Source organism: Megalops cyprinoides, chromosome 1, assembly GCF_013368585.1.
Source record: "Megalops cyprinoides isolate fMegCyp1 chromosome 1, fMegCyp1.pri, whole genome shotgun sequence".
Lineage (NCBI taxonomy): Eukaryota > Metazoa > Chordata > Actinopteri > Elopiformes > Megalopidae > Megalops > Megalops cyprinoides.
In genome coordinates, this window is record NC_050583.1 from 5403653 (window position 1) to 5426381 (window position 22729).

The window sequence follows — 22729 nt, forward strand, 5'->3', positions numbered from 1 at the left end:
TTGTGGGACAGTGCTGAACAACTGACATAATTTTCCACATCCTTAATAGAGTGTAAATACAGCTCCTGCAGAATCGGGCTTGCCCAGGAACATACCAAAGCAGTCATGAAGCATTGGGAGGGTGGGGTTGAATTCATAACTCCAAATTGTGAGGCAGTAGTTTGGTTTTTCTTTTCCGTTTTGTATTTTTGTCAGTGTCTGTCTACCCCCCCATCTCTATTCCCCCCGCCCCCCTCCTCTCTCTACCTCTCTGTGAAACAATGTAGTGTTTCTTATTAGAAAAAACAGAAGTATTTAGTGTGCTTTTTCTTTCGTTTTGGGGTGTATTTTTGGGAAGGGGTGGGGGGTGGGTGTTTATTTGCTTGTTTTAATGGGTACAATGGTCTTTAGTCACTACATCTTAAACTTTCATGGCGTTTAAAAGAATTAATAAAAAAAGAAGAGAAAGTCAAACTGTTTGACGAAGAGGTTTATGGTGTCATTTTCCTCTCTGCCTCTTACCCTTCCCTTTTGTCTTACTTGGTACCTTCCAACACCCCCCCCATCAATGGACCAGCCCAGTCATTCTTCTTCCTGGAGTCTCCAGTCAGTTTCTCTCCAGAGGCTGTAGGACGAGATGTCCTATTCTTCGGTCTCTACACACATTTGTGTTAAACACATAAGGTGACTCGTATTCAGGTTTTCACTTTTTCATTTTTCAGCAGTAATTTACAATAAATGCTCATGTATTTTTTAACTATTGCAAAATTTCTAACATAAAATCTATTGTTTTTTCCATTTACATTAACAGACAGATATAATTGATCTTACTGGCACAGCTTTACTTTCCTAACACACCATCAGCACTTTATTCTCTTAGAGGAAGGTGTGTACACACACACACACCCACCCCCGCTCCCGCCATACCCCGACAGAGGAAGGGTAATCACCATACCAACAGTAACCAGTTATCTTTGGGCGATACTGAAGCTGAAGTACTTCACAAACTCAAAGTTAGATTAGTGTAAGGTATTGCGCTACCTGTCGGAGGACGTGTTCACCCACCCAGCACAGTGAGTGACGCACACAGACACACACACACACATTCTCAGCGTGAACCCCCCCATTCTGTCCAGCTGCCCCGCTGGACGCAGTTTGCACGCGCAACGAAGACGGCGGCAGCCAAGGCGCGTAGCCCGGACGACGCAGCTGGCGGGACGAGTCCCACGTTCTGCCTTCGACCAGCGGAATAACCACAGAAGAGGGTCATGCAACAAAATGCAGTTGTTTCAGCACAAGGGCTCCAGGCTATAACGCCCACGTCCAGGTGAATCCAGGTGTTTTTACCCAGCTGGAAGGGGGAAAAAAGACAGGAAGGTATTTGGGCCCTTTTGGCCGGTCCATTCGCTGACGTACCCCCCCCCCCCCCTCGTACAGGTGTTCTCCAGCCCCTCGGATTGTGCTTCCACGCTACCTGGCTACTTGCGCGCACGTGATTTCGTTTGGCAGACGTGCGTATTCAGAGCAAACGGCAGGGCGAAGAGACACTAGTGCCTATTATGAAGCTGTGTAAACAACAGAACAGATACAGGGAACAAGTTACCATTGTAACTGATGCTCTGATGTTTTTCTATGGTATCAAGGCAGAGCAGCTCTGGCAGGCTGCAAAAACAAGGGCCTCCGTACAGGAAGTGGGTACGGAAGTATCTGTTGCTCAGTTTGCATCAAAGTGATCCGTTACATTACATTACATTACATCACATTACATTGTCATTTAGCAGACACTCTTACCCAGAGCGACTTGCACAGGTTACAGTTTTCACCCTATCCATTCATACAGCTGGATATTTACTGAGGCAATTCTTGGTAACATACCTTGCCTCAAGGGGTAAAGCAGCAGTGCCCCCGCCGGGGGAATCGAGCCAGCAACCTTTTGGTTATGAGCCCTGCTCCTCGCCACTGCGCTACGCTGACGCTGTAGGACACATGGCTTTATGGCGTGATGGTGTCCAGCCTTGGCTAAGGCAGCTAGGAGCAGCAGAGAATATAGGGTACCAAGAGAGGGATTATCCATCATTGCTGGGCAGATCTCACGGCAGCCGATCCCAGACATTTTATCGCTGTGTTGTCTGTGCATCATATGCAGATAACAAGCGTTTATCCTGTGGGTCTGATTAGTCTGGGTGAGTCAAGACGGGCAAGTGCATCTGACTGCAAGCATGTCACACTGCATCTGCCAGTGCCACACCACCGTTCAATTGGGTAAGTGTGTCTGACGAGTCAGGGAAGCAGAGATTGTCAACCGAGCCTCGTACTGAGTTTAAAGTTACGATGTGACTGCAGTCTCTCGGGGTGAGTCACATGCACTGTACTGGCCATGGTTCTGCAGGAACTGGCTCTGTGGGCCACGGAGACCCAATCAGACCGCATACTCATGACACTCAAACACACCAGGACAAAAACATCAGAGTTACATTTTGCCAGTTATTACAAATATTTGGGGGGGGAAAAAAAATCAGAGCACTTATCCCTCTATTTGGCTTTGGTGTTTTTAGACACATGCACCGATGTGTAACCGTGCACACAAATACACGTGCACGTGAACGTGCACACAGGCGTGCAAGCGAAGGCCGTGCACGCCCACGCTCTGATCCGCAAGGCTCCAGTAAAGATCAGAGGGAGGGGTGGGGCGGGGCAGGTAGGGGGCGGAGTTCTGGAGTCTGTCAGTCCCAGCTCCGCCCTCTGTAGTGTCCGTCCGTCCGTCTGTCTGCCCCCTTCTCTGTCTGTCTGTCTCTCCTCTCAGCTCTCGGAGGCCTTCAGCATGTCCTTGCCGTCTTCCAAAATTAAGAGCTGGTCGCCGTTGGCCTTGTCGACCACCCCTTCCGTCTCTCGGTTCCTACACGTCTGCAGATGGAGAGAGAGAAGAAGAGAGAGATGGAGATGGAGATGGAGACCCACCACACACACACACACACACACTGGCAATGTTAGTAACCTCAGGGCCAGATTTACAGAGCCCGTGGAGCAGCATTTGGAAGCCAGAGCTCGAACCCAACGCCGGCACCTGATCACTCCGTACCAAACAGCCACACCCTTCCAGCCACCAGCCCCCAGCAGCTCACCGAACACCCTCCCACCTTCTCAACCAGAGACACGAGGACTGAGCGTACGGCCGTGTGTGCGCACACGTTCATACGAGATACACACAACACGCATCAGGAAGAGAGAGCGTGCAGAATGTGCGAGTGTGTCGGCTGGCTGAGTGTATATCAGCAGGTAAGGGGCAGGCAGGGTGAGCACAGCAGAGCGCACCCTGGGGTTAGTGAGTGAGAGGCGTAAATGTTGGGATAAAGCATTAGCAGAGGAAGGGTCACCTGCTGGACGTTATTTGCGTGCTCTTATTTGCTGCTGACATTCTCCATTTCAATTTCTAAAGCCGTCTTCCGAATGACTAAATCTGTAGGGCCACTGAAGCAGGGTTTAAAGAGTACAGAAGTAGGGTTAAAGAGGCATATGCATATGGTAACCTTGGTTACAGAGGCAAGGCTAAACAGGCATATGCATATGGTAACTGCGGTTACTGAAGAGACAGAGCCCACGCTCCAGAGGGGATGCAAATAAACAATCTGCATGCTGACCTGTGCCTTCGTGGCCGCGCATGACAGTGACCTAAACTCCTCCGTCAGATCGGCAATCAGAATCTCTGCTGCAGTTTTTCACGGTCGCCACCAGGGGGCCCCCTGGACCCCCTCTGAGTGACTCCTGCTGCGAAAGAAGCCTCAGCTTTGCTTGCGGGTGGACCTTTTAAGTGCTCGCACCTGGCTTCCTGCCGTTAGCTTTGGCTTCAGCGCACGGAGGAGCGGTGAGCATGGAACGGCCGACACATGTGCACAGCTGACGCGAGGGTGGCGTACCCACTGAGGGGAAACTTTTAACCAGAGGACTGCTGTACCCTGATTCACCAGAGCAGCTTCCTTACAACATCCAGCTGCATAAATGGATAATGTGTCAGATGCAAGCTGCTCGAGTTTCCCTGGATGAGGGTGTCCAACAAACCTATTAAAAATGTATGGTCTGTGATGTTATCCGCAAGGTCAAAGGATGGCGCAAACAGCAGTGGTTGGCAGGTTGGCTGTCTGGGAAAAATTAAACCCTGTTTCTATGGTGGATCCTGCAGAGTTTTCACAGAAGCTCACTGCTGCGGAGAAAGGACAGGCATGTCGCCAGGGACCGAACAGTCTCTCACAGCTGGGACCCAAGTTCCGTGAGCAAATATCTGGTATGCATGGTCAAACTTCTGTCACATAAAAATGTACTGTAACTTGACTTCTCCTTTGGGGAGGTATAGCACTCTTCCCACCTTTTCACCTTGCGGTCAAAAGCTTATGTTCAAAACCCTCAACACAGCCCATCGTGATTGGCTCAGAGAATTCCACTGACACATCCATGACGAATGAGTGTGTCAACCAAAACGTGACCTGGTTTCTTTTTGCCCCTCACGGTCACACAGTATGGCCTGGCAAAGCAAATCGATCACAGAAACGGACACCACCAAATGATAAACGCTCACACACACAATGGTTTCTTTCGTTTTTTTTTTTTTACCATTAGCTTTTTCTTGTATCACATTTTACAGAAAAATAGTCATCAAACATAAAACGGGGCTTGTAAATTGGAATAAAAATACTAAAAAAGTACTACTGTATTATCATAAGATTCTGGCATGGATAGTGGTATTTTACAGGTAATAATTATTGAAACCTCAAAATCATGAGCTGCACAACAGTGACTGTATGAATGCTTTCTTAATGATGCTTTTCATAAACAACGTGTTATTACAAAGCACATGATCAGCCATCAGGCTTTTTACAGCGGGGCTATAGGCCTGTGTCCATCCTCCTGAACCCAACAGGACAGAGAGAAAGCTGCCAGCATGAAGTATAAGAGCACAAAGGTGTCTTTTAAAAAAGACTCTGGCAAAGTCTCTGAGTGGAGACAGACAGGCTGCACTCTCCCGCCAGCTTATAAGAAGAGTGAGTGTGTGTGTGTGTGAGAGGAAGAGTGTCTATGCAGAGGTGTACGTGTGCGTGTGTGTGTGTGCACCTTCTTCAGACTGCGTGTCTACCCTGATTATCTCGCTCAAACACCAGCCTGCCAGAGACACCCCTGAAGGACAGAAAGCACGCTGCACTGAAATCTGGGAATGTCACGCTGCAATTTATTGTGTGTTCTGCTATTTGCCCCATTTACAAGGCAAGCCTTGACTCTCATACAGATATCTAACCATCTAAAGTCACAACAGAGACAGAGCTCCAAAGGGGCGGGGGGCGGGGGGCGCTGGCCTAAACGCCCAGCTATCACCACGAACAGCCTGATAAAGGTGAGGACACAGGTAATGTGAACACACCATAACGTTGCTGAAACGTAACAGCAGGGTTCTTGGAACGTTGCCCACTATCTAGATGCGGGTGGAGTGGACGTGACTGAACTGTTCACTTGTTATAGGCCCATGTACCTACATAATTTATTGCATTTAATGAATAAAATCAATTTTACAGCTGCAGAGGATGTTGGCTATTAGATGCTAAAATGGCTAGTATATGTTTCTGTTGCCTCATATCACATTTGGCTGTTTTTAAATATGGAGTGTTATGTATGTGTGTGTGTGTGTGTGTGTGTGTGTGGCTGGTAAATTTTCCAGTTGACCGGTAAATTGGCATCTTGTCGGCCAGGTTGCCCAGCACTAATCATTTCAGTGGAATCAGCGCTGTATCGTGTAAGTTACACTTTAAGGCGTCACCGTCAGCTTTTGCAGAGTAACACATACACACTCGGCTCATGCAGGCCGTGCGACCTACAGGTCAGAGAGTTCAACGCTCCGAATTCCCACCCATCCTGCTCTCCTACGCTGCCTTTTTTTTCCCTGTGTGTGTATTCCTAAAAGAGATGCGTGTTAAACGTCAGTCAACATCAGGATAACCGTTCGTTAAGTCGTTATCCATATCTGGTTTATCAATCCTTAACAGTTAACTGGTTGATTTTTAGCGTCCCTCATTAGTGGGGATTCTGATATTCTGAATGTGTAGAATGAGTGTAGTGTATCAGCTGCTGCCAGTGAACCAGCTACACAGGGCAGAAGCGATACGGGAGTTATAAAAGACGCATGCGAGCTGCGGAGAGCGTGCAGCCTCTGCTCTGGACGGTTGGTGGTACGTTCTGTTTCTCCTGTGCCTGGTAAGTGTCTCTATCGGCCTTTGTCCAGACAGGGAGTTGGGTGTGTGGGCGCGTTTCCACCACAGTTTATCACGACAGGCTAGAAGTGTATACGAAAATAATGAGCTGCGCGGCTGCCCTCGTGCTCCTCACTCATTGGCCGGGACTTGGTTGTGGGGCGGGGCCTGGACAGATGTGGGAGGGGTCAGTGCTATGCAGGGGCAGGGGGTTGTGAGCGGGGTCTGGATGGATGTGGGAGGGGTCAGTGCTATGCAGGGGCAGGGGGTTGTGAGCGGGGTCTGGATGGATGTGGGAGGGGTCAGTGCTATGCAGGGGCAGGGGGTTGTGAGCGGGGTCTGGATGGATGTGGGAGGGGTCAGTGCTATGCAGGGGCAGGGGGTTGTGAGCGGGGTCTAGATGGATGTGGGAGGGGTCAGTGGTGTACAGGGCCGGGGTTCTGGGCAGGGTCGGGGGTGGGGGGGGCGGGACTCTCGGTGAACAGAGGCCGGCTCAGTTGGGTAGAGGGCAGGGTGGGGGTGTGGGGAGGAGGGGGTGGTGGACGAGTGTGAGGAGGTGCAAGCTGGGGGGGGCTGGGCTGAAGGAGGGGGACTGAACATGGAGTAGTGGCAGCAGAAGAAAAAGCTTCTTATTTCCTTTCCCTCTCTCACCCCCCTCACCCCCCTCCCCCTTCCCTCTCTTCTCCACACTTTCTCCCCCCCTGTGTTAGCGGCTGGCTCCACCCTGCCCTCTCTCTGCTGCTGCCGCTGCCGGGGTGTGGGTGGGCGGGGCCTCGGCACAGCGCCCCGCCTCAGTGGTGGTTGCTGGCCGTACTCTCGGTGAGTACCTCCTGGTCCAGCGTGTTGAAGCGGACGCCCGCCTCCTCGCCGCGGCGCCCCCACAGGCAGCACAGGATGCGTTTGAAGGTGCGGCGCATGTCCTTGTCCCGGTAGGAGTAGATGATGGGGTTCACCAGCGAGTTGCACTCGGCCAGCACCAGGCAGTACTTCTCGTACTTCAGCACGTTGCACTCCTCACAGTTCAGGCCATCCAGCAGGAGCACCACCAGCCCAGGGGTCCAGCAGATCACAAAGGCCCCTGGAGAGGGAGAGAGGGAGGGAGGGAGAGAGAGAGAGAGAGAGGGAGCAGAGAGTGTGAGAGAGGGAGGGAGGGAAAGACAGAGGGGAGAGAGGGAGGGGAGAGAGAGAGAGAGGGGGAGAGAGGAGGAGAAAGGGAGAGAGGGAGGGAAAGGAGAAAGAGAGGGAGCAGAGAGTGTGAGAGAGGGAAGGAGGGAAAGACAGAGGGGAGAGAGGGAGGGGAGAGAGAGAGGGAAAGGAGAGAGAGAGGGAGCAGAGAGTGTGAGAGAGGGAGGGAGGGAAAGACAGAGGGGAGAGAGGGAGAGAGAGGGAAGGAAAGGGGAGAGAGAGGGAGCAGATAGAGGGAGGGAGGAAGAGGGAGAGAGAGAGAGAGAGAGGGAGCAGAGAATGTGAGAGAGGGAGGGAGGGAGGGAAAGGGAGCGGGAGAGAGAGTGACAGGGAGGGGGAAGGGGTAGGGACAGGGTGAAAGAAGTGATGCAAAGAGGGAGGGAGGGAGAAAGAAAGAGGGGAGGTGGGAGTAGAGAGGGAGAGAGAGAAGGAGGGAGGGGGAGATGGGACAGGTGGGACAGGGATGGAAGGAGGGAAAGTGAGAGAGAGACAGAGAGGTAGAGATAGGGAGGGTGGGAGGGACAGAGCATGGAGGCAGATGGGGGAGGGGGTGGAAAGTGAAAGGAAAAACATTACTTTTTTTCTTCTCCACCCCACATGCAAGTACGCCGGTATCTCTCAGCTTCAAGGTCCTTCCGGAAAACAATGAACGATTCACAGCATTTCCCTGGTTGCAGTGACCAGCCACCAGGGGGCAGCACTCAACACAAACAAAAACACAACTGACTTTCCTGGTCAAAATCCATTGAGTGGTCCAAATCTAGACACATGGCATACCCGCTCATTACAGAGCCCTCTAAACAAACAACTGAAAATCCTTCAGCTACTGGGAAAAAAACCTACAGGCCTGTGTCTGAAGTCAGAAACAACACTGAGTAAAAGTCCTTCGACACAGGACAAATCTGATGTACTGTAGGTAAGGGTGAAATAACAGTGGAGTGCCCTCTAGTGGAGACATGAGGGCGGCTCAGCCGGAACGGGTTCCATGTTCCTCAGGGTCTCGCTTGTCAAGAAGGGAGGCCTCGGTGTGATCACCGCTCTGATCCGCGCTGCGATTTTGACGACTTCATGCCAGTGGAATTCAGAGTGACAAATACGCAGAAACCCCAACTCAATGAATCACTACTGCAGCCGAGAATGGAATTCAGAGACACGTGTACACGCGCACGCACACGCGGGCACACACATGCGCACACACACACACACACACATCCTGTTCCCATTAAGAGGCTACTTAACCATTCTTATCAGGGTGACTGTGCGTGAGAAGGGACAGACACAATGACAGACAGAGAGAGGGAGATGCAGACAGAAAGAGGAAGTGAGAGGTACCCAGTCAAAATTCATTTCCATGATACAAAGATCCGCTTAACAATGACTACTGTGTTGTATTATGCACAAGCCCTTTGCCCTTGTCTGTGTATGATTCTCCAACACCCAAGGCAGTCCTGGCATTGAAAGGACTTTAAAATTATTTTATGATCTTTTATAGCTTAAAAACAGGTGGCGTCAACCCATTAGAAAGGTACAGAGAGCAGGAGGGAAGGAGGGGGAGAGAGAGGTGTGTTTGGAGTGAAGGGGTGGGGTCGTGTTGAGTGACCTGTGTACTTGGTATGTCGGGCTGCAGAGTAGATTCTCCAAGAGGGAAAGTATGCGGCCGTGTTCTGACATGCAGGGTAACTGAGACGTTATGAGCCGGCTGAAACAAACACACACACGCATGCGTACAAACACAAGCACACACACACACACACACACACACACACACACATATACAAACACAAGCACACACGCACACGTACACGTAGACATACAAACACAAGCACACACACACACGCACACATACACGCACGCATACAAACACAACCACACACACACACACATACAAACACATACAAACACACGCACACGCACACACACGCACACGTACACGTACACGTACAAACACAAGCACACACACACACACACATACACATAAAAGCACAGGTACAAACACAAACGCGCACACACACGCACGCGCACAAACACAAGCACACACACATATACACAAATGCACAGAAACGCACACACACAAACAGACACAGACGAGTACACAGACACGCACGTGCGCACACACATGCATATGCATGCCCTCACAATCTTATGCAATTCCCACGCACTCACACTCCTGCACACTCACACATGCACTCACGCACGTACATGCACACACAGACGCACACACACAGGCACACACACAGACGCACACACACAGTCGCACACACACAGGTGCAAACACAGACGCACACACACAGGCGCGCACACAGAGACGCGCACACACAGACGCGCACACACAGGCGCGCACACAGACGCGCACACACAGACGCACACACACAGGCGCACACACACAGGCGCACAGACACAGACGCACACACACAGACGCACACACACAGGTGCACAAACAGACGCACACACACAGACGCACGCACACAGACGCGCGCACACAGGCACACAAACAGACGCATACACACAGACGCATACACAGACGCACACACAGATGCATACACAGACACAAACCACACAGATCAGCTCCCTGTCTCTCACAGGCAGCCAAGCAGCCGCAGTAGCGGTGAGCGCGGAATTAGCCGAGCACGTGAAGAGAGCAAGGCAGGCACACACAGGCTCACGCCGTTCCTTCCGACACCTCCAGCCTTCTAATCGACCCCTGGAATTCCATGGTAGCAGGAGAAGGGAGGGAGAGGGGGAGGGGGGGCGGTGGAAAGCAGGGAACTGATAGGGAGAAGGAGAGGAAAGGTGAGAAGGCTGTGGGATAAAACTGGTTTGGTGAGTTTAGGCAGGCCTGCATGCAGCTGTGCACTCTGGCAGGGCACGCACATGTCAGCTTGCGTGTGAGTGTGTGTGCATGTGTATGCATGTGTGTGTGAGTTACTGTGTGTGTATGAGTTACACTGTGTGTGTGTGCGTGCGTGTGTGGGTGTGCGTGCGTGTGTGTGTGTGTGTGTGTGTATATGAGTGTGTGTGTGTGTGTGTGTATATATATGAGTGTGTGAGTGTGTGTGAGTGTGTGTGTGTGTGTGTGAGAGAGAGTGTGTGTGAGAGAGAGTGTGTGTGTGTGTGAGTGTGTGTGTGAGTGTGTGTGTGTGAGTGTGTGTATATGTGTGTGTGTATATGAGTGTGTGTGTGTGTGTGTATGAATGTGTGTGTGTGAGTGGGTGTATATGTGTGTGTGTATATGAGTGTGTGTGTGTGAGTGTGTGTGTGTGTGTGTGAGTGTGTGTGTGTGAGTGTGAGTGTGTGTGTGAGAGAGTGTGTGTGAGAGAGAGTGTGTGTGTGTGTGTGAGTGTGTGTGTGAGTGTGTGTGTGTGAGTGTGTGTATATGTGTGTGTGTATATGAGTGTGTGTGTGTGTATGAATGTGTGTGTGTGAGTGGGTGTATATGTGTGTGTGTATATGAGTGTGTGTGTGTGAGTGTGTGTATATGTGTGTGTGTGTATATGAGTGTGTGTGAGTGTGGGTGTGTGTGTGTGTGTGTGAGTGTGTGTGTGTGTGTGTGTGTGCGCGTGTTTATCCTCACCCAGGATCATGGAGACGGTCTTCATGAGGTTGACGACGGTCTCGCGGTGCCGCACCTGCGTGGTGTGCTGCGACATGCGCCGGCTCTTGTGCCGCACGTAGATGAAGATGCGCGTGTACACGCCCACCATGACCGAGAAGGTCAGCAGGTTCAGCACCGCCCAGAACACCATGTAGCGTCGGCTGTACATGGGCGCCATGGTGGAGCAGTCGTCCAGGTCGCAGAGACAATGCCAGCCCATGGTGGGCACCAGCCCCATGACGATGGCCACCGCCCAGATGCCCAGGATCAGCAACAGCACGCGCCGGTTGGTCATCTTGCTGTGCAGCTGCATGGTGAAGATGGTCTGGTGCCGCTCCACCGCCACCGCCAGCAGATTGACCACCGAGGCCGTCAGGCTGGTGTCGATCAGACCCTGCCGGACGAACCACTGCCGCTTGGTCAGCTTGATGGTCCAGGGCCCCGTGTGGAACATCAGGTAAAGGTAGGAGATGCCGGCGAAGAGGTCGGCCGCCGCCAGGTTGCCCAGTAGGTAGTAGATGGGGAAATGGAAGCGGCGGTTGATGATGATGGCGCTCATCACCAGGATGTTGGCCAGGATGACGATGATGCAGACTGTCAGGCCCAGGCCCACCACCAGCCGGTCCTTGGGCCGCCACACCGCACTGATCATCTTGCCACTCTTGTTGTAGAAGTACTCCACCGTCTCGTTGCGGTAGCAACCCGGCACGTCTTTGCCCTCGATGTCCATCCTGAGGGCCGGGGGAGGGGCTGGCAGGGCAGGGCAGGGCAGGGGGGGACAAGGGGGGGTGTACTGGGGTGGGGGGGGTGTTAGAGGTGACTGTTAGAGGATAGGGGCAGAGCCCCGTGGGGTAAATCTGGGCAAGCGTTCAGAGCGAGCGCAGGGTTGGGGGATCGAGTTTGATTGACGTGTCTTCCCTCCAATTCCGTGATGTCCTGTGCAGGGTATGGCTCTCTCTGTGGATCCTCCTCAGGGCTGTAGGCTGTGAGGGGAAATGCACAGTCAGATGAGACCCGACAACAGACCGACCAGCACTCACCTCTGACCTCTAAATCAACAGAGGTCAGCTGATCATATGTAAATGATTATGAACTGACGTTTAAACCTTTGACAATCACTCTGCTGCTACACTACAACACAGGCTATACTGAGGCAATTCTGTACCTTGTCCAAGGGTACAGCAGCAGTGCCTCAGCAGGGGATCAAACCGGCAACCTTTCGGTTACGAGCCCCGCTCCTTAGCACTACAATACATTGCTGCCACCACCACACAACATGCACAGCATCAGACTATAAGATTTAATAAACCACAACATTATACTGTTCACAACCCAACCCTCACACCCCCAAACTGCGTTCTCACCTCTGTCCCCACAATACTCAAATCTGTCTGAGAGCCTCGTCAATTAACATCACGCTGTGATCAGACGCCTTTTCCTTCCTTTACCCTGGAGGAAGTACAAGCTGTTAAGCCTGAACGTAAACACCTCAGGGTGATTCGACAGATAGGTTTCGTCTGGGTTTTAAATGAATTAAAGTTTAAATGATTGGATGTCCTGAAACAATCTCCTTGAGATGACTGGTTCTTTGACAGACTAGTATGGTATGATGGAAGCTGTTGACACCTAAGAGCAGACCAAGGGACCACTGTCAAGAGTGAATGAAACACATTTACGTCTCTGTATCATGTAGCACTGGGGTCACAGAATGCATCATCCTAGCTGTGTGTGTTTCTCTATTGTATCTTTGCGCAATAAATCCTTGTTCCTTTGACTTGTGTGAGTGGCAGGCTTTTCACTTGTAATATTTGAGAATCCTCTGCACTCACCTGCTCACCTGCTCACCTGAATCATTACCACCTAAAGCAGCAATTTCTGATGTCCTAAATGCTGGTTTCCTTAAAAACACACACACACACACACACACACAAACACACACACACACACACACATTTAATGGTTTAATGCACTATTGTATATTGTGACTACTTTTGTGGCTTTTTGTTTGTGTTGTATTCTACTCTGATAAAAGCATCTGCCAAATGAATAAATGTAAATTTAAATTTAAATGTAAATGTAAATGAACCTAATGCTGAAAATAATACAGAGTTAAAGTTCGGTTGGTATTATTAGCATTATGGTTATAATTTTTCTTACATGACAATTAACTATACCCTGTCCACTGGAACACCATGTTGATGCAGCCCTGTCCAGCACAGAGATATTAATTAATCCAGTGTGTCAGGGGTGGCGCCATTAGGCCAGGGGGGCGTTCGGCTACTTTCATTAGGAGTCCCTGTGTCCCTTCCTCAATTCCTCTGTGACGCCCATCCCGGAGACAAGGAAGAAAGGGGGGGAGGGAGAGGGGGGAGGAGGGGGGAGCAGCAAGGGAAACTGAACGTCCTAACATTACATTACATTATTGCCATTTAGCAGACTCTCTCATCCAGAGTGACTTACATCAATTACAGGTTTTTACGATGTTATCCATTTATACAGCTGGACATTTACTGAGGTACCCTGCCCAAGGGTAGCAGTGTGCCCTTTGGGGAATCGAACCGGCAACCTTTTGGTTAAGAGTCCTGCTCCTTAAATGCTATGTTACACTGCCTGACGCTTAGCAGGGCAGGTGTGTTTTTCTGCATGGACCATAAGGAATGGGTTACATTACATCACAATATTGTCATTTAGCAGACACTCTCATCCAGAGCAACTTACATACAGTTGGTTACAATTTTATCCATTTATACAGCCGGATATTTACTAAGTCAACTCCCAAGGATGCCACAGCAGTGTTCTACCAGGGAATCAAACTTTGACTATTTTTATACTTTGACTATTTTGCTAGCAAAAATACCATAGCATGAATTATCTACTCCCCATCCACTACACCACCACATATTCTACATTACATTATTGTCATTTAGCAAAAGCTCTTATACAGGGCGACTCACATAGGTTGTAATTTTAACCATTTATACAGCTGGATATTTACTGAGGAAATTGTGGGTCAAGTACCTTGCCCAGTGTACATTGGCTGTGTCCCAGCAGGGAAATGAACCAGCAACCTTTCAGTTACAAGCCCTGCTCCTTACCACCACATCACCCTGCTGCCCTTCACAGTAAACTGCACACTAAAAGCACAACATAACAGGCGACACAGGAGTGAAGTACACGCTATCCACTGCTACACAATACTCACAACACACAAGGAGTATGATACACACTGTCCACTACAACACAACACACACAACATAAGAGTAAATCGCACACTGTCCCCTTAAACACTGCCTAAGAGTAGCGCGTGCATGCACACACACACACACCACGGACTCACTTCCCCTTCGGCTGAGAGAGACACACCTCACGATCACACAGCCGGGAGTGTAACCCAACCTCAATCTAAACACACACAGAGCGGTCAAAGTGCGGTCACACAGAGAGGAAAAAGGGAGAGAGAGCGAGAGAAAGAGAGAGAGAGAGAGTTTGGGAAAAGGCGGAGTCCGAGAGAAAGAGACACTTTCTGCTACATTCCAAAAACGACTTAACTAAGGGATTATTATTTTAATGAATTTTAAATATCCAGCTGGATGAAATGACTGAGCATGAGATATTGGTCTTACTAGGGGAGGGACACATTTGTGCCTAGTTCATTGCAGAGTTGCAGATTTGCCGCATCCACAAGCATCAACTGAACAGCAGTTACATTTATGAAAGTCAGAGGGGCGGAAGGAGAGAGAGATAAAGATACTGAAAGCAGAAACATTGAGAGAAAGACAGATAAATGCTGTGGTTTGACTCTTGTGTCGGTGAGTCAGTCAGTCCAGTGGAATAGGTTGTGCGTAGGTACGGGGTATTAGTGCATCTGGTGTAATGGACGCAATGTGCAGTATCTGTGTGTGTGTGTATATGTGTGTGTGTGTGTGTGTGTGTGTATGTGTGTGTGCGCGTGTATGTGTGTGTGTGCGTGTGTACACGTGTATGTATGTATGTGTGTGTGTGTATGTGCGCGTGCATGCATCTGTGTGTGTGTGTGTGTGTGTGTGCGCGCACGTGTATGTGTGTGTGTGCGCGTGCGTGTATGTGTGTGTGTGTGTGCACGCGCGTGTATGTGTGTGTGTGTGTGTGTGTGCGCGTGTGTGTATGTGTGTGTGTGTGTGTGTGTGTGTGTGTGCGTGTGTGTGTTGTAATGTATTCATAACCCTGACTTGGTATTTCTTGAATGAATAAATGAAAACATGAAATGAAGACATGGAATCAATCCCACCCAGCACTGCACAGAGCAACACGCAAAGCCTTGCAAACATTTGCTTATTCTACACAGCCCCGGAAAGCCGCGCTTTTGTGCATCCTCCTCCGGCCCTGACACCGAGGAGCCTCCTGTCATCTTTTACGAGCTTCAGCCACTTCCCAGCATGAATTTTTCACCACTCCTTCGGGCAGAGTTTCTCCAGTTTCCTCCAACTTCTTGTTTTTTTCTTTTCTTTTTCTTTTTTTTTCCCCCTCTTGCAAAGCGGCCCTTCTTGAGTTCAAACCACAAATCCTCAGCCGGACTGAGATCTGGAGATGGTGGTGGCCAGTGCTGAACATTGAGTTTTATATTCAACTCGGCTATTTCTGCGTAGGCTTTGATGCTTGTTTAGATCACTGTTGAGCTGGAAAGTCCATTTTTGCTGGAGCTTGTTAGCAGAGAGACCTGAGGCCTTGTTCCTCAAAAGATCTTACAAAAATTTTGACTGCTCAAAAATTAACACCCCCTCCCCCCTAAAAAGATAAAAAATACTTCTTGAGAAATATTGTCATTTCCCCTGTTGATTATGTTCCTGAGAAGGAAATTACGAAAAGAAAACACCCATGAAAATAGTCCACTTTCTTCTTATAAACATTTGCGACATTCCCACAACAAAAACCTTACCACGGGTTGTCTGATATCATCATAAATGCTTACTCTAACAACACTTTCAAAATCTACTAAAACTAAACTAAATCTCCACAAGCTAAAAAATCTGAGGTATGCAAATATCATCTAGCAAAACATTTGCATGGATAACTTATTTAATGATAATTATAATGATATAACAATATGTTATAGACTGCAGTCCTGGCTAATGTTTGATTAACCTCTCAGAGAATCTAATGAAACTGCCAGACGACCACCCCCCAACCCCCCCCCCCCCCCCCCCCCCCCCCACTTCTGTTCTGCCCTTTTAACCCCTTTCCTGTGTCCCCTTTGTCACAAGTGTGCCCAAATCCTTTTTTTTTGTTTTCACAGCTCTCTGTGGTTGCGGGGGTCTAGCTTTCCCCGGGGGAGGGTCAGCTGAACAAAGAGCCCACAGCTCATTTTTAGCCTTGTCTTCGGGCAGATCACACTGCACCTTACACTGACCGGTCTTTCAGTTTGCAAAGCAGGCAGCAGTGTAGCACAGTGGTTAAGGAGCATGGTTGCCGGTTCGATTCCCTGCTGGGGCATTGCTGCTGTACCCTTGGGCAAGACACCTCACCCATAACTGCCTCAATAAATGTCCAGCTGTATAAATGGATAACATTGTAAAAAAGAAAAAAAAAAAAAAACACTGTAACTGATGTAAGTCGCTCCGGATAAGAGCGCCTGCTAAATGCCAGTAATGTAATGCAAAGTTCTCACAGGGAGGATCATCAGCTCGGCTTCCCCTACGCATTGTTATAACAGCAAATCATCTTTCTTCTCCAGTGTCAGCAGCTGCTAAAATGTGCTCATTTGGCACACTGGAGCAGCCGCAGGCTTGCTTTGCATGTGGTAGGGCGAGCTGTCAGTTTCCACACGCATGAGTAACACACAGAGATAAACCAGCAGTTTCAGAGCGCAAGCGGTGTAATATCAGAACTCCTAAATGATTTCCACATGCTCTTAGACACACGTCTAGACACACAACACAACCATTAAAGTATATCACCTGCCGTCGAAAATGCGTGTCTAAAGAAATTGTTGGGAGTATGTCTTGCGCTCCGTAGCGATAGCAACCATAAATTTGTACATTACGCAGTGCTGTTTTGAGTGGTGAGAGTGAGATGTCAGTGCGTGTAAGAGGTGTCCACCCATTCGTTTGTAGCAGTTGAACATTTTGCAACATCCTGGCAACCTAATAATTAGGTAGCAAGCCAGTGGTGTCAATTACTTAAACACCCAGGCTAACATGAGTGATAGTGATTTAAGGGTAGCTAAGCAGGTTTTTCCTCATTTACTCCAAGAAATTTATTTACTATTCTGTGCTCCTTCCACCTGACTTCATTTTGCAGGAACACATTTTTATGCAGCTCCTAAGACACATTGTTTAAGAAGACAGAAAAATATGAGAAGTGAATTTGTTAACTTTCTTAAGAAGATTCACCTCTGTGTGCTTTGAGTAAAGTTACATTATTTACATTATTGTCATTTAGCAGACTCTTATATCCAGAGTGACTTACATAGGTTAAAGTTTTATTCATCTATACAGTTATTACAGATATTTATTGACGTAAAAGCTTGGGTTAGGTACCTTGTCCAAGGGTACAGCTGCAGTGCCCCAGCAGGGAATCAAGCCAGAAGCCTTCAGTTTGCGGTTACAAGCGCCATTCTTCACCACTACACCACACTGCCACCCCATTTAACATTTGTTAACTTTACCTTAGTCACTTTCAGGAGATTTATGAGTTTGTGAATCCAACTCCTGAACTTCCTGGTATACCTTTGGATTAATCTTTTCCTCGATTCTGACAAGGTCAACAGAACGAGAAAAAAACAGCCCCCCCAAAGGAAAACGGATCTACCTCAGAGACAGACCGGGGTCATTTCAAAAGGAGCTTCACCCTCTAGGAGCCAAGCTGTCGGGCGTGTTCACAGAGCTCGGGCTTGGTTACATCCCATCGCAGGTCACAGTCCCAGGTGACACTGCGCTGCACTTCTGCCAGTCCCTTCCTCTCCTCTCCCTCTTTCAGAAACCGCGTTTCCCACAATGCTGCGGGCACCGAACTCACGCTGCTAACCGTGGACCATCGGTACATCTTTCTAAGATCCCACGCCAATTTGTGTTCCTTCCAGCGTGTTATGGTAATCATTTACCCCACTCTCTTCCTTACAGAGATCTCTGATCGCTTGATCGAGGTCAATACCTGCCGGTCATAATTTTTTTTTTTAGGCGCTGTCTGACTAATCACAAAGGCTATGTAATGGAAACTCAGATCACACATTGCACCATCTTAAAACCTGCTGTTTAATGTGGGTGTAAGAGCCTCCCTGAAGTTCCAGAAGCTTCTATTAATGCTGTGAGAAAACTGATGCAGGATTAGATTTAGAGTGTTTTATTACAATTTTATCATCATTTATCATCATTTTTTTTTTTTACCTGTAGAACGTACAGTATACTGTTGCTTCCTGCAGTGTTGGCAGAAATGAATTGAAATGCTAAGTATTTTCACTGGTTCACAGGAAAAACCCTGACTGTACACTTGCAGTTCTATGATTAGGTCCATTTTTTTCTATTCGTTTATCAAATGCATGGATTATTTACTCACTCTGTCACACACACTTCATACAGTGAACACATTCAGAGACAGACAGACGCGCACACGCACACACACGAGTTTCCCTGCTCAGTGACATGTTTAGTTTAGTACACACACTTCATACAATATACTGTACACATTCAGATACACAAGCACGCACACGTGCACACACCCACGTCGACCCGCTCATTCAAACGCTCCGTTTAGTACACATGCTTAATCACACAGTGTATACAGTGAGCACACTCAGTCACGCACACACTAAAAACTACACCGCTCCCTCCCCCACTCCCATTTTCCCCCTTCTCTCGCTCCTTCATACCCTCCTCCTCTTTCCGCCCTCTCTTTCTCTCTGCTGAGGGGTCTGTTACGTGTGTAGCAGATTGAAACCACATTTAAATAAATGAGCTCATGGCTGCTGCTGTTGTTGTGTTGTCCATGGAGACCCCCGCTACACAAACACACACAGACTAAACTACCTGGACTACACTAACACTAATACACATCAACAGGCAATTCCCTACACAGCCACAAACATAACACACACACACACACACACACAAAAGATAATACACACAAACCTATATGCACACACAAGCAAACTCTAAGCATACACTACAACTCCAGTGAGGTTCATGTATCTACTCTTTCCGTCCCATGTGTGTCTGTATGTGTGATGGTGTCTGTGTTGCATTTGTGTCTGTGTGTGTGACTGTATGTATACATGTATGTCTGTGTGTTTAGATGTGTGCATATACATGCGTGTGTATGTGTGTGACTGTGTGTATATGTGTGTGTGTACGTGTGTATATGTGTACGTGTGTGTCTGTGTATGTGTGACTCTGTGTGTGTATATGTGCAACTGTGTGTGTACGTGGGTACATTTACATTTTACATTTCTTCATTTAGCAGACACTTTTATCCAAAGCGACTTACATAGGTTACAGTTCTTTACAATGTCATCCATTTATACAGCTGGATATTTACTGAGGCAATTGTGGGTTAAGTACCTTGCCCAAGGGTACAGCAGCAGTGTCCTAGCGGGGATTGAACCGGAAACCTTTCCTTAACCACCTTAACCACTCCTTAACCTCCCCAACCTTTCCTTAACCACCTTAACCACTATGCTGCACTGCACTGTGTATGTGTGCGTGTGTGTGTATGTGGTTGTTCCGGGCGCAGAGTTTAAGGGTTAGGGTAAGTGTTTTTGCATCACACTGAGGTAGGCCTGCACTTTTTTCGGTGGGGCCTGTTGTGTGTCAGCGCTTCCTGTCTCAGAGAGCAGCAGGTGCATTCACCATATACAGGACTGCCTCTGACACTGCAGCGAAGCAGGAAGCTTCACTGCTTCAGAAATGAAGCAGGCATAGCAGAGCAGGGCTTGTGACAGGTCAACACTCCAATTCCCAGGCGGGGGATCGCTGTTAACCCAAACTGCCTTAGCTACATATGCGGATCAAAGGTAAGTGGGCCTAGACAAGACATTGCATTACATTACATTATTGGCATTTAGCAGATGCTCTTATCCAGAGTGACTTACATCACTAACATTTTTATTTTTTTTTTATACAATGTTATCTATTTATATAGCTGGATATTCACTGAGGCAATTCTGGGTTAAGTACCTCGCCCAAGAGTACAGCAGCCTTTCGGTTACGAGACCAGCAACCTTTCAGTTACGAGTTCTGCTCCTTAACCACAATGCTACGCTGCCACCCAGACCGTCTACCAAGGAAGCACCCTGCAACACAAGCTCTCCAGCATTGACCACAGTATCTGCTAAACAAATACAGCGCAATATAAGCCAGGCGTCACTACCAATGATGCGTCATTTATATTTGACTATGTCATTTGCATTCTGAGATCGGCGGTTCATCCTGTTGTGTTGGTCTCTCTTCCTCTTCAGTGTGTCTGTAGCAAGACTGAACGCATTGATTTATCATAACAAAGCCATAAGTCATTAGACATAAATCTGATATGAAATACTGATTTTGGTTGCTAGACACCAAGCAGCACATATATATATAGACAGAGTTGTGCATTGTGGGGACAGGGGTCTGGCCCCTGATGCCGTGCATGTTGTATGGTGATCGCGGCAGTGTAACATGGTGGTAAGGAGAAGGACTTTTGACTGAAAGGTTGCTGGTTCAAGTCCCTGCAGGTCACTGCTGCTGTGCACTTGGGTGAGATACTGTATTTAACCCACAATTGCCTCAGTAAATGTAATGTCCAAATGTACAGTATTAGCATTTGGCAGATGCTATTATTCAGGGCGACTTACATATGTTACAGATTTCTCTTTTTTTCAGCGATATCCATAACCACTATGCTACACTGCCACCCTGGATAAGAACATCTGCTAAATAACAGTAATGTAATGTAATATTTGAGACTGCATGGAAGGAGGTGAATTTAATAGGATGGTGCTGAAAGGAGAGTCTGGCGTTAGCCTGTCCCCCAGCTCTGGCCTGTCACTGTTGAGTCACTCTAGGTCGGGTTCAGGATGTTGGGGCTGGGGGGTGGGGGGGTGGTGAGGTCCAGTCCATCCGCAGCACAGAGGGGCTGAACTATATTCTGGTGCACGCAATGTTGTGCCAGGGCCACTGGGACCACTGGCCAGGAGTTACCATGTGGGTCAGACGTGATCCTCATTATTAGGAGGTGAGGTTGGGGGGTTGGGAGTGGTGCGGGTCCTGCTCTACCAGCATCAGCGAGCCTGCAGGCCTTCAGGAAAGCTTCTGCTCACGCACTCTCTGCGCTGAGAGGCAGCGCGGGGGGGGGGGGGGGGGGGGGGGGGTAGTGCACCTGAGATGCACAAAGAGGAGGCCCAGCTGTTCTCCCACACTGCCAGACCCTCTCGGCCTGTCGCTGGAGGTCATCCAGAAAGCGGGTCTCAGCAAAGAGGGAACTGACAGAGCGTTTAGCTGCCTCATGGTAAGCCCTCTCCACCAACATCCTGTACAACTCTGACTCAGTGCCTTCGAGAGCCCCCAGACACCGAAACCCAACGCCTCCCGCTTCCCTGTCTGCACCAGAACAATCGCACGCGATCCCATCGCCCGCCAAAAACCAAAACCTGCAGCGCGGGAAAAACGCGCCCCTGCACTGAGCGAGGGCAGAAACCGCGGCATCCGCTACACCTCGACACGGCGCAAGCCCACGCGCTGCAGCGGGCGTTAAAGTATTCCGCTATTATTACTCGTCCTCCGGTTTCGAGTTTTGCGAAAAATTCCCTCAGCACAGCAGGAGTGACCTATTTAATAAGCTGGTTGAAATATGACGTCTGCGAAAGCCTGACCCTGATGACTGCGCTCTTCCCCTGGCGTGAATCTCGCTCTCGCCCCCCCGTCTCTGCGTTTCTCCCTCTCCCACCCTCTCTAAACAAATACCTGCCTCTCTCCTCAGAGGAATGCCTGCTCACGCGTTCGCCTGTTTTTACACAAACAGAACTGAGTCAGTTAACACAAGCCTGTCATTACAGAGGCGGTCTCACATCTACCCTCCTCTCTCTCTCTCTCTCTCTCTCTCTCTCTCTCTCTGTTTGACTTCCCCTCTGTTCTACTTCTTTCTTCCTCTCTCCCTCTTTATTTGGCCTTCACTGTACTACTGTATTTCCGCCGTACATTTGTAACGTGTTTATTTTGTCATTTAAGAGGAGATGACCTTCCATTACATTATATTATTGGCATTTAGGAGACGCTCTTATCCAGAGCGACTTGCATCGGTTACAGTTTTTTTTTTTAACAATGATATCCACTTATACAGCTGGATATGCACTGAGGCAATTGTGGGTTAAGTACCTTTCCCAAGGGTACAGCAGCAGGGCCCCAGCAGGGAATCAAACTGGCTGAGATATACCGTGAGAGTGAGAGAGGAGTTTCTTTTTTTTTCCATCCAGGGGCCTGATGAGTGGAACCTGCACTCTCATAAGGCATCTCCCAAGAGGGGCACTTTGCAGCAAAGCATGATGGTCCACGACAGTGAAGGTTCTGCAGCAGTGCATGTGTGTGAGTACGCTGAGTGAAGACCTCAGTAAAAGACCTCAGCAGGAGTGGTAGATATTGTGTGTGTGTGTGTGTGTGTGTGTGTGAGAGAGTGTGTGTGTGAGTGTGTGTGTGTGTGTATGCGTGTGTGTTTGTGTGTTGGTGAATCACTGTTTCCACATCACCACAGTGACAATGAGGTAACTCCAGTCTCCCTGAGCAGAGGAGAGAAGAGTCCA

At 48.9% G+C, this 22729-nt stretch overlaps 1 protein-coding gene across 1 annotated transcript; it reads right to left on the minus strand.

Annotated features, from left to right (window-relative positions):
• Positions 1-1790: 1790 nt before the first annotated feature.
• Positions 1791-11708, minus strand: lpar2b (lysophosphatidic acid receptor 2b). The gene is made up of 3 exons (XM_036528624.1): positions 10966-11708; positions 7037-7287; positions 1791-2883 (listed from the first exon to the last, which is right to left on the minus strand). The coding sequence occupies exons 1-3, from the start codon at positions 11636-11638 to the stop codon at positions 2779-2781; spliced, it is 1029 nt and encodes a 342-aa protein (XP_036384517.1). The 5' UTR covers positions 11639-11708; the 3' UTR covers positions 1791-2778.
• Positions 11709-22729: the final 11021 nt, after the last annotated feature.